This window comes from Daucus carota, chromosome 8 (assembly GCF_001625215.2).
Source record: "Daucus carota subsp. sativus chromosome 8, DH1 v3.0, whole genome shotgun sequence".
NCBI lineage: Eukaryota > Viridiplantae > Streptophyta > Magnoliopsida > Apiales > Apiaceae > Daucus > Daucus carota.
In genome coordinates, this window is record NC_030388.2 from 17,857,631 (window position 1) to 17,872,685 (window position 15,055).

A 15,055-nucleotide genomic window follows, 5' to 3' on the forward strand; every position below is an offset into this window, starting at 1 on the left:
GTAGAGCCTGTTGAGATCTGTTTAGAGTCTTGATGAGTTTTTAATGAATCCAATATATATTGAACGGCTCGAGGATGAATAATATTATATAAGGAGTGAGAGATGTTAAGTGGTGGATGATGTAATATAATAATCATTTTTTATAATTTGTATTTTATTTTGTGTTTTAGTGACTTGTATTTAAATAATTACATGTATCTGTTATTGATAACCAGTTTTCAGTCTGATATGATCCTAAATTAAAATATTATAGATAGAATATGCCATCGGTGATTCCACAAGTCACTTTCTTCCATGTGTTCGGTGGCATCTGATTTTAGCCTAAAATGTGTTTTAATTTTTAGATTAAAATTAAAATACTTTCGTACAGTTTCGAAAGAGACACGATTTTAACAAACCTCCTGATCGACGGTGCCAGCGATAATTTTTCTATGGCTCTCCTTTGCCCAACTAGTTGACAAGCTGCCAGCATATATAAAACAATAATAAAATAGCTGATGGCTTTCTTTTAGGCGGAAAATTGGTTGTCACCAACTTGATATCTCCATTATTTGTCAACTTGCGCACTAGTGATGTCCATGTTATACACCTGCAATTACATCCGGTCAAATACAGGAACACTAGAATAGTTGAATAGAATAGTCTTCCTCCTGGTCCACTTATCAACTTCATATATTTTGCGTAGAGAAGTATAATCTTTCTCTATTATCCTAACCTATTTATCTACTCCTATAATATAATTAGAACTCCAATAAAAATGTCAAAAAAGTGTTAAAGTGCCATATGTCAAGATGTGACATGACATTCTTTAGGGGTGAGCAAAAAAAACCGAAAAACCAAAACCGAGCCGAAAAACCGAAAAACCGAACCGAAAAAAACCGTAACCGACAAAAACCGAAAAAAACCGTAACCGAACCGAACCGACATAACGGTTTGGTTACGGTTACGGTTTTACCCCTAAAACCGAACCGAAAAACCGAACCGCTTATATAATATATAATAAAAATATAATATTTATTATATATTATTATATATTATTATATATAACATATTATATATATGTGTGTGATACAATTTATTATTTATATAGTTTAATAAGAGAAATTGATATTATAAGTATATAAATATTTTTCTAAAATTAAAAATAGTATTAAATTGGGAAAATAGATTTTTTTGCCACTCAACTTATAGTGTTTTTAGAAACTTGCCACCCAACTAATTTTTTTTTCATTTTAGTCACTTATGTTAGGTTTGGATCTTTTTTTAGCCACCAACTTAGGTTTGGATTTGATTACTAGCATTATGATAATCTTTGTAGCATCATTTATACACAGTGATAGTATGTAATATTTTGATAATGTGTCGCATGTTTATATCATTATATATAACAATAATAATATAAAATGAGCCGATGAAAAATTAAAATCAGGAAAAATCGTAATTAAAATTCTAAAAATTCAATAAATTATGAATATGAATTATGAAATCAATGACTTCAAACAATTCACCCTCCTTGATAAGATAAAGTGTAATTGATTGATATGATGCATCATCTTTCGCTATTTAAGTTTCAATCGACTAGCTCAGTCTAAAATCTCTCTCAAATTTATCTTCATAAATTTTAATAACTTTATCTTATTACAATTTTCAAGATAAATAAATAGAGAAGTTAACTTAATTTTCGATGATTGCCCTCCATAATGCATCATTTTATTATTATTACTCCCTCCGTCTCTCTCATCAGTTTACAATTTTTTCTACTGCTTAGCACGTATTTTAAGACTCTTATATAATATAGTTTCATAACTTATTTTTGTGATTTTTTCGTGTGTAGAATTTCAAGCGCTGAATTTTTATTCGAAAGACAAAAGTAAAATTATTTATGAAAGTAGTCTTTTAAAAGCCATAAAATGCGTGTAAAATTCTTATCGCCCAAGGTAAACGATGTTGGAGACATAAAAGTACTATATATAAAGATACAGACATATACTAAATCATCAAAATATTATTACAGACTACCACTGTATTTTAATAATGCTAGACAGAATTAATGTAATGCTAATAATCAAATCCAAACCTAACTTTAGTGACAAAAAAAATGAACCTAACAGTAGTGAGTAAAATAAAAAAAATTATAGTTGAGTAGTTAATTTCTAAAGAAGCAATAAGTTTAGTGACAAATAAAATTATCATAATGCTAGTAATCAAATCCGAACCTAAGTTGGTGGCTAAAAAAAGATCCAAACCTAACATTAGTATTTCTAATCATATAAAAACCGGAAAAAACCGAAACCGACCAACGGTTAACCGAACCGAAAAAAACCGTTTCATACGGTTCGGTTACGGTTTCTACCTAAAAACCGAACCGAACCGAAATACACGGTTCGGTAACGGTTTTAGATAGAAACCGAACCGAACCGACCCGTGCACACCCCTAACATTCTTATTAGCTCTTTATTGGAGTGAAAGGAGTAGTGGAAGGAGTGCCAATCAAAATTGCCAACTTTTGGCACTCCGCTAAAATAGAAACAAGTGTATAAATCATGCTAAAGTCATTTGTTTTCCTTTCTCGTTATAATTATACTTCTACAAATATGTGGCAACTTTGGATGCCAAACATTGGAACAAATTTTAATGTAAAAGTTGTCGAAAAAAAATAAAATAAAATAGTAATATTTTTGATGATTTGTCATTTTAACCAACTATAGTTAGCAGCCCATTGGAGATGCTCTTGCGACTTTCTTAAGTGACTTAATCTTATCTACTTCAATACCCTGATTTGCAAGACCAAATCTTTACAAGTATGCCAACAATTTTACGTAACCTTTATTAGATAACATTTTTAAGTACTTAAATATTGATAATAGTTGACTAGTAAAGTCCTTTAAACAAATTATACAATGACATTAATTACAGTTACTTTAATATATCAACGCGTTACTCTTTAGCCATCGGATTTGAATGCCCCTCCTAGCCCTCCCTTATCTTAACTACTAAACTTCCTATAAATAGAACAGATTGCCATATTCTTTTAACAACATAACTTCACTAGAACACAAACAATGACTTCATCAATACTTTCCTTTCCTATTCTCATTTCAGTTATCTTTGTGATTTCAATATCCTCAGCACAAGCAGTTGTGCCTGCTAATGCGACGTTTAAGTACACCAACGAAGGTGAACTAGGCGAGTACATTGTCGAATACGATGCCAGCTACCGCACTTTGCCGATTGCGAGATTCCCATTCCAATTCTGTTTTTACAACACCACCCCTACCGCCTTCATCCTCGGACTCCGCATGGGGAACCGTCGTTCCGAATCAACCATGCGGTGGGTTTGGGACGCCAATCGCGCCAAGCCGGTCCGAGAGAAGGCCACATTGACATTCGGCACTGATGGAAACCTCGTCCTAGCCGATGTCGATGGCACCGTGGCGTGGGAAACTGGCACCGCAAACAAAGACGTCGTAAGATTGGAGCTGCTTACGAATGGTAATTTGGTGTTGATTGACTCGAAGGGGAAATTTGTTTGGCAAAGCTTTGATCACCCTACTGACACTCTCTTGGTGGGACAATCTCTCGTATCGAGCGGGGCGAATAAAATCGTGAGCAGACTATCCGATGTCGAGGCCTCGAACGGGCCGTACTCGTACGTGATGGAGAAGAGTCAGCTGTCTTTGTACTACAAGCCTGCGAATGTCAAAACTCCCATACTCTATGACCAAACTGTGTTCGGCACTGGCAAAGACACATTGACGAAAATCCAGTTTACAATCGACCCGTTCACGAATATAGAGAGCGACACCGTTTGGGCTAATGAGTTCCACCTCGAGTCCTTCATGAACAACTCGACCGAATCCAGTGGCTCGGCTGTATTGTCGAGAGCAAAGTACAACACTACTTACTCAATGCTCCGTGTTGATAGCGATGGTAATTTGAGAGTTTATACGTACGAAGAGCACGTTGATTACGGTGCATGGGAGGTCACGTACGTGCTCTTCGACAGAGACCAAGGGCGAGAGAGCGAGTGTAAATTGCCGCAAAGATGCGGAGCTCTTGGAGTATGCAGTGATGATCAATGCGTGGCTTGCCCGACAGCCAATGGTCTGGCAGGATGGAGCAAGAGTTGTGCACCACCGGTTTTGCCTGCGTGCGGCAAGGGGGCTATCGACTACTACAAAGTTGCGGGTGTTGAGCATTTTACGAATGGTGTTACGAGTGGAACTCCACGAAGCACACTGGCGGATTGCCGGAAGAAATGTGACTCGGATTGCAAGTGTGTGGGATTTTTCTACAGGGAAGAATCGTCGACGTGCTTGTTGGCTTCTGTTCTAGGCGCTTTGAACCAAGTGGCTAATGCATCTCACGTTGCTTATATTAAGATGTCCAAGTAGAGGATTGACCAAAATCGTTTTCTGTTCTGTCCGTAATAATGTTTCAGTTTCAGACGCAGTCTTGCTCTAGTCTTATTTCCAGAGCTGGGACCTTTCTATTTTATACTCATGTATCATGGATGCACCAAATAAATCTTCCTGGAAGAAGTTTGTTTAAGTTCAATAAGTCACTTGTACATTATTAATTTATTATTGCTTTTTATGTGCGATATTCTTAAACTTTCCAGTTAAGTGAATGCAGTTTAAATCGGCAGTGTCATGGCGATGGAAATATATTTGTGTCTATATTATATTTAAGTGATGCTATTTTGACAGTGTCATGGCGGTGAAAATATATTTGTGTCTATATTATATATGCGTAAAGCTACTCTCACACAAAGAACTAAATAGATAAAAACAAGTTACAGAATGATGTATAAGATTTGGTAGGCTCTATATTAGTTTTGTACCCATGCTTGGCTTACTTGGCTTAAAAGAATAACTTATATTTAGGGATGATAAGTTATTTGTAAGTTAAAAATAATTTAATTTATGTATAATCGAATTTTTTTCATATATGTTAGGTATTAAAAATATTAATATAAATATTGTAATTTCTTTTAAAATGATCTCATCTGTAAATTTAAATGTTTAATATAAATCATTCTAAAATTATAGATATTTGTCAAACCTCCTGGTGATTGTTATGAGATTTGAACCCATGACCTTATCATTACTAATATACGTTCATTCAAACTATTTTAACTACACAAACATTTAGTTTAATTTTAAATTTCATCAACCACGCTCATTAAGGCTATTTTATTTAAGTTTTCTTCAATATCTTATTTATTCAGGATCAATTTATTATTTCAACTAAGTCTTATATATTATTTACATGATAGATTAATATCTATAAATTAATTATTTGCGTAAGTGAAAATCAATTTAAATAATCAGGCTCAAACCATGATTCAGATTTATATAAATAGATATAATCAATGTTCGAATAAAAATGAAAGAATTCAAATCTCTCACATATACAGAGTAGTTCAAATCTCATATATATATATATATATATATATATATATATATATATATATATATATATATATATATATATATATATATATATATATATAGTTCAACGAGGAATTCTCTTATTCGGGTAACTGGGTAACTTTACATCTCAGCCATCCAATATGCATGCACTAACTGTATACCTATAAACCTAAAACACCTGGCCAGGTGCCTACTTATTCTCAAACACATACCCACATATATTTTTCTATTTATTATTATTAACTTTCTTTATCTTTCAATTATACTTATTTACAGAACATAAGTTTATAAATAAATAGTTTTATTTATAATCATAATTTTAATCATTAGTTTAAAAATATTATTTATATGTGTAAATATAACTTTAATTAATTTACAAGGACACATATTATATTTTATTTACAGAACATAAGTTTATAAATAAATAGTTTTATTTATAATCATAATATCGTGTTCTGTAATTAATTTACAGAACATTAGTTTAAAAATATTATTTATATGTGTAAATATGGCTGTAATTAATTTACAGGACACATATTATATTTTATTTACAAAACATAAGTTCATATATAAATTTACAGAACATATAAATATTTTTTATAAATTTACAGAATATAGAAATATTAATTATCTTTAAAAATATTTTTGTGTTTAGAGTATAGTTATTTACAGAACACATACAATAACTGTTAGTACAGAACTAAAGTAACTCCCAGCAAATAGTGCAACCTCTACCCCAAGTGTTTTTGAAAAAACTTCCTAGGTTACCATTTTGACAAGTTCCTAACTGAGAAGCCCCCTATATATATATATATATATATATATATATATATATACTGTATTAGTCTCACCCAAACACGCTTAACTTCGGAGTTCTAATGGGATCCGGTGTATTACTGCTGGTATGATCGCACCCGTCAGAGAAGCGCAAATAAATTGTATATACAGACTTCACAATGTGTTATTTTGTTTAATAAATATAAAAATAAAGAAATAAAAGAATAAAAAACATAATAAATAATAATGAAGACATTTTAAAGGAAAGTTCGGAGAAGAATTTTGTAGTATACCATAATCGAAGAAAAGTTGGTTTCAAAAAATGGATGGGAAAAAAATCGAAAAAGGGGTGCAACACGAGGACTTCCCAGGGGTTATCCATCCTAGTACTATTCTCGGCCAAGCACGCTTAACTTGGGAGTTCTGATGGGATCCGATGAATAATTGATGGTATGATCACACCCGTTAGAGAAACGGAAATAAATTGTATATACAGACTTGAGAATGTGTTATTTTGTTTAATAGATATAAAAATAATAGCAAAAATAAAGAAATAAAAGAATAATAAACTTAATAAATAATAATGAAGACATTTTAAAGGAAAGTTCGGAAAAGAATTTTGCAGTATACCACAACCAAAGAAAAGTTGCTTTAAAATAAATGAATGGGAAAAAAATCGAAAAATGGGTGCAACACGAGGACTTCCGTGGGGTCACCCATCCTCGAACTACTCTCGCCCAAGCAGCCTTAACTTCAGAGTTCTGATGGGATCCGGTGCATTAATGCTGGTATGATCGCACCCGTCAAAGAAACGCAAATAAATTGTATATACAGACTTTAGAATGTGTTATTTTGTTTAATAAATACAATAATAATAATAATAATAATAATAATAATAATAATAATAAAGAAATAAAAGAATAAAAAACTTAATAAATAATAATGAAGACATTTTAAAGAAAAATTCGGAAAAGAATTTTGTAGTATACCATAATAGAAGAAAAGTTGGTTTAAAAATATGGATGGGAAAAAATCGAAAAAGGGGTGCAACACGAGGACTTCTCAAGGGGTGATGGGATCCGGTGCATTAGTGCTGGTATGATCGCACCCAGCGCAAATAAATTGTATATACAGACTTCAGAATGTGTTATTTTGTTTAATTAATATAAAAATAATAGTAAAAATAAAGAAATAAAAGAATAAAAAATTTAATAAATAATAATGAAGACATTTTAAAGGAAAGTTCGGAAATTTTTTTTGTAGTATACCATAATCGAAGAAAAGTTTGTTTAAAAAAAATAGATGGAAAAAAATCGAAAAAGGGATGCAATACGAGGACTTCCGAGGGGGTGATGGGATATGGTGCATTAGTGTTGGTATGATCGCACCCGTCAGAGAAGCGCAAATAAATTATATATACAGACTTCAGAATGTGTTATTTTGTTTAATAAATATAAAAATAATAGTAAAAATAAAGAAATAAAAGAATAAAAAACTTAATAAATAATAATGAAGACACTTTAACGGAAAGTTCGGAAAAGAATTTTGTAGTATACCATAATTGAAGAAAAGTTGGTTTAAAAAGTAGATGGGCAAAAAATGGAAAAAAGAGTGCAACACGTGGACTTCCTAGGCGGTCATCCATCCTAATACTAGTTATGGAGTAGTTGTGGATAGAGGTCACTTAGAGAAATTTTAAATCAACAATGTGAGTAATATTAGCTCCTTCTTGTATATAAAAAAAATATTGTTGTTATGAGATTTGAACCCTTTGATTGACATTTACAGTGCTTCGAGCACAGAGATATGGTTGACATTCAAGTTTTATCACTATTTCAAGCTCTTGGAGCTGGAAAAAATTATTTACTATTCAAGATAATAGTCTCACGGGCAACTCCCAGTAATATGGCGGCCCTAGCTAATGTAGGAAAAAAATTATTCACCAAGTTAGTAGCCAGAGTGAATATTGTACAGAATCATTTGAGCCAGTAGTGGGAGAAGGTACCAACTCTCGTGCTTTAACTCGCTTTGCAAAGCTACTTTCTGATGAAAGAACTCAAAGAAGGGTCTGACTAGCGAAGTAGACAATCGAATGCATGTTGTTTGCTTCAGAGAAAATTGCAGCAAATTTTGCTGAGTTGTTCCTATTATTTACTTCTATAGGGAATATGAGCTGAATCATTTCTACTTCAGCATGTGATGGATAAAAGTAATGCATCCTGCGTTTGTTTTAAGTGGCACAACTTTTCAATGGCCATCGGCCAGTTTAAATATTAGATACTCCGAGAAAGCAACAATAAGAGGGTAAAATATCTAATCGAATCAGCCAAACAATCAACTTCCCTGAATGTTTTCGCCAAATTATGCACCAGTTGAAGGCCTGTAGATCGAAGATTATGCTGCCTTTATTAATGTTATAAATTTTTTTACCAATTATAACGAGCACCGTATCGTGATAGGTTTGTTATAATCTGCTAGCTTTTAGATCAAAGTTGTACTGGTAAGCGGTTGCCCAGACATAACCTGGGTATCTGAATTTTAAAAAATTATCTCAGAAAAAAGAACAATATATATTCTCCGATATAAACTACCAAAATACAAATTAATGCAATTAAATAAAATGAGAGGAGTTTTGGAGCCGGGTATGGACCCGAGATTCGGGGACGGAGCCACGTACACTGGGGCAGTTGGGGTACTTGCCCCCAATAGCTTCTCTAGTGTTTAGTATTTTCTACTATACATATTTTCTTAACTATAGCGCCTTGCCCCAGTGGTTGAAGCATGAGTATGATATAGAGTTGGTTTAGGTTTGATTCATCCCTAATGGTTCAGATTTTCACTACTACACTGTCCATTCTTATTATACTACTGCACTTTTGTTTTTGAGTTTGTGATCCTAGGTTTTTTTCCCCAGTCTTGTGTTAGTCTAACAGCAGCAGTAGTAATGGTTCAAATCTTTCCTCACTACACTGTCTATTGGAGCAAGTCCAAGAGTGTCCTAGTTCAAACTCTAAATATAATATAAAATATCATGTCCTAGTAGTTTAGGACATATTCTACTAACTTCAACTCCAACAATGTGCTTATTCTCATAAGATGTTTAATATTTTATTATTAAAGACTCTCTTTCATCACTAAAGCATAATAGTATAAAAGTAGAGAGAGAAAGTGAGTGTTGATTAGAATTTATAATAAAATATGAGATAGGGCAAAGAGAGATGTGCCTCAAAAATAAGGCTTGAGGAGGTTGTCCTAGTGATATAAGGCATGACTAGGACATTGTTCGATCTACTTTTTTCTTCAAATACCCTAAATAATAACTTAGGACATGATATAAGGCATCTCTTGTACTTGCTCTTACTGTACTAGGCCGCAAGCTCAAAAGTTCAATATAATACTCAAGCTCAAAATTTCAGTTGACTAAATCGATAGTGATTATTATGTGTAGTGACAATTGTTTATAGTTTTTATACGATGTTTTCGCAACATATACAAATATAACTCTGTTTGAGGATGCTTTATTGCTTTGAACCTCCAACTGCCTTCTGGGCCTATTAGATTTTTTACGAGTAACTTTCTTTTATAGGGCTTCTTGTTAGGAGCTACGAAGGTGATTTATAATGACTATCTTAATTTGCTTCCATTCCGGGTATATATGAAATCAAAAATTTCCATACAGAAGTTATAATCCTAGCCTATTTTTCTTTTGAGTTTGCTTATTTTACTAAAAAGATGAAAGGTATCCTTGCAAATTAAATTTTAAATTGTGATTTACTCGCTGTGATTTCTGTTATATTAAATTTTAACTTTTAATCATCAATACTTTTTGAGTTGCTTATTTTACTAACAAATGTTTGGATCATCAATTATGTACACATCATGATGAACTCTGCCGAGGGTTTTAACTGGGCTTGTAAGAGTACTTGTTATGCGTACCTGAACATGATTTAGGCTTTTAGATATATATAAACCCGCTAAATATCATATCGATGAACCCTGCAGGAGGGCTCAATGATTCGAACAGTGAAGTTAATTATATATTTAAACAATGCATAGACATAAAAAGTACATATATATAACATGAATATTATATGGTGTCAAGTGATTAAAGATTGAATGCTAAAATGAAGCAGTCGAACCACTGATAAGAATTTAATTTCTATCAAACAGATAAAATCAGGTGTATCAAAATAATGTCCATCAAAAAGACAAAATATAACTTAATTATCTCCTTCACCATATTTCATAATATAGTTCTAAAATAATATTATTCTCATATCGAAATTGTTGTAAAATAATTTTGTTGACGAAAGCATGAGATGACCTGTTTTTTCTAAACACAGCTTTTCAACTAAAAACTACTGTTCAGAAAAGTTACTTTAAGATTTACCAAACAATATTTCACCTATTTTTCAGCAAAAAACCTGCTGTTGCTGTCTGCAACAGCAACCCTAAACAGTACCGAAATTCCGTGTACAGTTACATGGCGGCCCTGTTGAAGAAAGCGAGGAGTAATAGACAAAGTAAACACTATCATTTTTCATAAACCAAATCTATTTCATCGTGTTTGTAATTCGTTATCGATGATAGCCTGATAACCGTAATTATACCCAGCAAAAATGTTCGTCTTCGATATAAAACAAAACTTAATTTGGAAGGCCGGAGTCCATTTTCTCCATTTTATTAAGTGGTCCAGGATACATCATACATGCATAAAAAATACCACTATTTTCCAAATCATGAATAGACTGAGGAATCACTTCAAATTCTATATAGAGCTAAATGACATCAACAACGTACCTATCTTTACATTGCACTATGTATAATTTATTACGACAGAGTGGAGAATATTATTCATGCAAATATATAAAACAAGTACTACAAACCTAACCTTTTTTTTGTTCGTCTCTCGCGTGCATGGGAAGGTTGACATTCTTCTAATTTTAAGCTTCTAAGTATCTTTCAAAGAGTAATTACTTTGTTTCTTCTATCTAGAACTTTCATGGATAAAGACATTTAACCTAAATTATGTACGTACCCTGATTATAATAAGTGCATGGGAATTAATTTAAATGCTGTGTTGATTAATTAAAGTACACTTTGGGAGGTCTCGTTGGACTTATGTGAATAAGTGGGGTTATGTTTTTAATAATTGCAAACATCCTCACTAAATTTCCTGACTATTTCGCCATCAATTTGGGCAATAAATTATGCGAAGTCTTTGAAGTCGCATTTTAAAATTTCACTGAATTTATTCGAGTTTCTTGGCCGCTGCGATGGAATACTGGAATATCATGCCGGTCAAGGTGTTCCGGCCATAAAAGCATTATTACGGCAGGTGCAGGCTTTTTAAGAATGTTCAATTTGTGAACTAATTAATCTGCATGCAATCGATGTGATTTTTTTTTTGTCAGGTCAATCGATCGATGTGATTTTAGTTATTCTAAATGTTGGATATTAGCGTAAAATTGGAACTTTTATTTTGAGAAACTAAACTAAAAATCTAAAGAACAAAAATATATTTTATCTGGGCTTATTTTCACATTTGGAATTCGATACTTGATCTGCTTTTAAAAATAGACAAAGGATTTGATTGGCAATAAGTCTTCTGCTCTTACACATGTACAAATATATATATACTCTAATAAAAATTACTCAAATAATAAAGACTGCGATATCTAAAAGAATGGGATTGCATAGTTCAGAGATGGATTAAGTGATGGGTCTACACAGGCTTGGCAGAGATCTCATAAGGCCGTTGTGGGCCTAGTGATATCGGGATAGTATAGTTTGGACTTTTTCACTATTTAGAGAGTCTCTAATATGTATTGAGTGGAGGTAACGGGTCTATACAGGAGGGTGATGTCATAGAAAAGTGGTGATGTCATAGAAAAGTGGTTTCGGTTGTTTGTATATAATTTTTTCATAATGTGTGTTCCCGGGATATTATATATGTGTGTGTGTTTATATATATATATATATATATATATAATTTTAAAATCAGTATTTGATCATTATATTAATAATTTATTCTATTTCATGTTTGGATTCATGGAAAAGGAAAAAGATTTCTCATTCCTAGCCGGAGAGTTATGTGGCCATGAAAGGAGGTATTAAGTGGAACGGAATTTACTGGGTGGTAGAATCACGAAAACGCTTGTTTCTTCCCTATTTGGAACTTAGCTCCCTAGAACAATAAGCTACTAGTGAAACACGGAAGAATTGAAATATTACATCAAAACACTCTGTATGGATGGTATGAACGGCCTAAACAAGAATTCTTGAACAGTTAACAACCAGTTCATATATTCACGACCAAGAAAATAAGTACTAGATTTTCTTTCAAATAGGCCCTTAAGGCGAAGGAAGACTGGAATGCCAACAAGCATTTTAGTGATTTGCTGCCGAACTTATTCATATCAATACCGATTCCGATCCGAGCTCTCTTATTGAATTGCCCACTTAATGAGCATCCTCAATATTATGCCTTGAAGAGGATTCGAGCCTCCACGCTCTTTAGCACGAGATTTTGAGTCTCGTGTGTCCACCATTTCACAACCAAGGCATCTTAAAAGTGAATCGTGTTCCATGAATATGATATTTATTTATTGTGATTTATTGAGACAGGAGATCCAATACTTGAAGTATAATTGACTTTATTTCTATCATATATGTTGGAATCAGTCATACTTTTAAAAAATCATTTTTAACTCATTTATATCTGATCTTTTTTATTTTTTTTGCCTTGGCTAGGCGGGATAGCCGAGCCACTACTATTTCGTTATGACCCTGTCCCGGCAAAACCAATAAAAAATATATTCAACGAGCAAAAAGGAGTGAGAGATTCGAACCCTCAATAGTTCTTTGTTTAAGACTATGCCGAGTTTGAAGACTGGAACTATCAACCACTCAGCCATCTATCCGAAAGATGTTTTTATTTGTTTTTATTTTATTCGATCCTCTGAATAGAACATGGCTATATGAGTGGATATAACACTATTTATCTTTAAAAAGAGAGTGAATCCCCCGGTTAATATATCTATCCTATATAGAAAGTATGAATAGGAAGTATGATCCGCATGCACATTTGTTTGTGAAATTTTTTTCCGCTATCCCCCTACTTCCCTGCTTCGTGTACGAATTAAATGGTATTTATCAATTTATTATTTATTAATAAAAAAGGTTGTAAAGTCATAGAAAATAAATATGTTATTATCCCTCTATGATGATGTATTTTACTAAAATTTCTTTAGAAATAAATTGGTATAGTTCATTTGTTGATACATATATATAGGCCAGTGATCAAATGTATTCCTTTTAGGTTTTAGTGTTTTGTGTTACATAAATTAGTGAAAATTTCCAGATACTGTTCAGAATCTCCAGATCTGTTCCAGAAACTGCTCAAAATCTCCAGGTCTATTTCCGTTGCCGATTCAGCTGATGGTGGCGGTGGTAGAGATACTGGTGGTGAAGGTGGAGAAGGAGGTGGTGGACATGGAAGGAGTTTTTGGCTTTGTTCGGCAGTTTTTGACAAAGATACAGAATGGAAATTGTAGTAAAGTTGGGACAGATCTTACTGAAAGTGAGAATGACCGACGTGAGCCAATAGATATGGAGGTAAAGGTGGAGGTGGAGGGGCTGTGGAGGTGGGTCGGATTTGGTGGTGATATAAATAATGGAGGTGGACATGAAGGTGGTGGTTATGGAGAGGGCGGACGGCGTGGAGGTGGAGATTGTGATGATGGAGGTGACGACGAAGGCGGAGCTGAAAGAGGTGGAGGGAACGACGGAGGTGTGTACTGGTTGGTGAAGGTGGAGGTGGAGATGGGGTTGTAATAGAAATTAGTGAAATGTACTGTAGCATTTAGTGATATTTCAGCTTGGTTTTTAATTTGTAGAATAAAAGGAGTTTGTAATAGAATAAGACGTTATATATACATACAGTGAAGAATTTTATGCATTATCAATGTAGTATAACATAAAATTTGAAAATGCAGTCAAATATAAAAAAAAACCAAATTGTCCAAAATAATGTTTGATTCTTAAAATAAAATATTAATACTCCCTCCGTCCCATTTTATGTGACCCTTATTCCTTTTTGGGACGTCCCAAAAATAAATGAATCTATCATACTTACTATTTTTGAACACTACTTTTCAGTTTTACACCCACTACCTCTCTATTTTATACTCTCTTTTTATTAAATGAACACTATTACACCCACTACTTTCCTCCACTATCTCAAATCTATTATTAAATATTGATAGGTCCCACCACTTTACCCACTTTTCAACTAAACTTACTACTTTTTTCTTAATCTCCGTGAAAGTCAAACCAGCTCACTGTTTTTGGGACGGAGGGAGTATAATTTACAATCTAATTTTTTCAAAGAAATTGTTTGGTAACTTTTATTGTAGACTTATTATGGACATAATATATTCCATTCTACATATTTTCTTTAATTTTCAAATACTTAATATCTCTAAAAACATATATAAATAAAAACTAGCTATAATGTAAATTTTAATTTTCAAATATTATCACGAATATGTTTCATTATGGATATTAATTGAGTTTCTTCTTCAAATTAATTTTATATAAAAAATAGATGGAGCATGTAAAATGTCGAGGAAGTGTTATTTTGCGGATTAAGTAGTTTTGTTATATTACCGGTTAATATTGCTAATAGATTGGTAAAACAATTGAGTTTTCTACAGAGATGCAAGTAATAATATGACGTTTGGGTGATCATTAAACACATCCGCAGAAAGTCAGAAATGATTGAGCAAGAATTTTGTTCATTCAATTATTGCAAAGACTATCTAATCTTGACATGCATAATT

The 15,055-nt window shown here is 32.8% G+C and overlaps 1 protein-coding gene, 1 non-coding gene and 1 pseudogene across 2 annotated transcripts; 1 reads left to right on the forward strand and 2 right to left on the reverse strand.

Moving 5' to 3' along the window:
- Nucleotides 1-3,024: 3,024 nt before the first annotated feature.
- LOC108197279 (epidermis-specific secreted glycoprotein EP1) lies at nucleotides 3,025-4,603 on the forward strand. The gene has a single exon (XM_017364855.2). The coding sequence runs from the start codon at nucleotides 3,063-3,065 to the stop codon at nucleotides 4,392-4,394; it is 1,332 nt and encodes a 443-aa protein (XP_017220344.1). The 5' UTR covers nucleotides 3,025-3,062; the 3' UTR covers nucleotides 4,395-4,603.
- A 1,955-nt stretch (nucleotides 4,604-6,558) lies between these two features.
- LOC135149007 (5S ribosomal RNA) lies at nucleotides 6,559-6,676 on the reverse strand (annotated as a pseudogene).
- A 220-nt stretch (nucleotides 6,677-6,896) lies between these two features.
- On the reverse strand, nucleotides 6,897-7,014 carry LOC135148996 (5S ribosomal RNA). The gene has a single exon (XR_010287072.1). It is a non-coding gene; the product is annotated as a 5S ribosomal RNA (ribosomal RNA).
- Nucleotides 7,015-15,055: the final 8,041 nt, after the last annotated feature.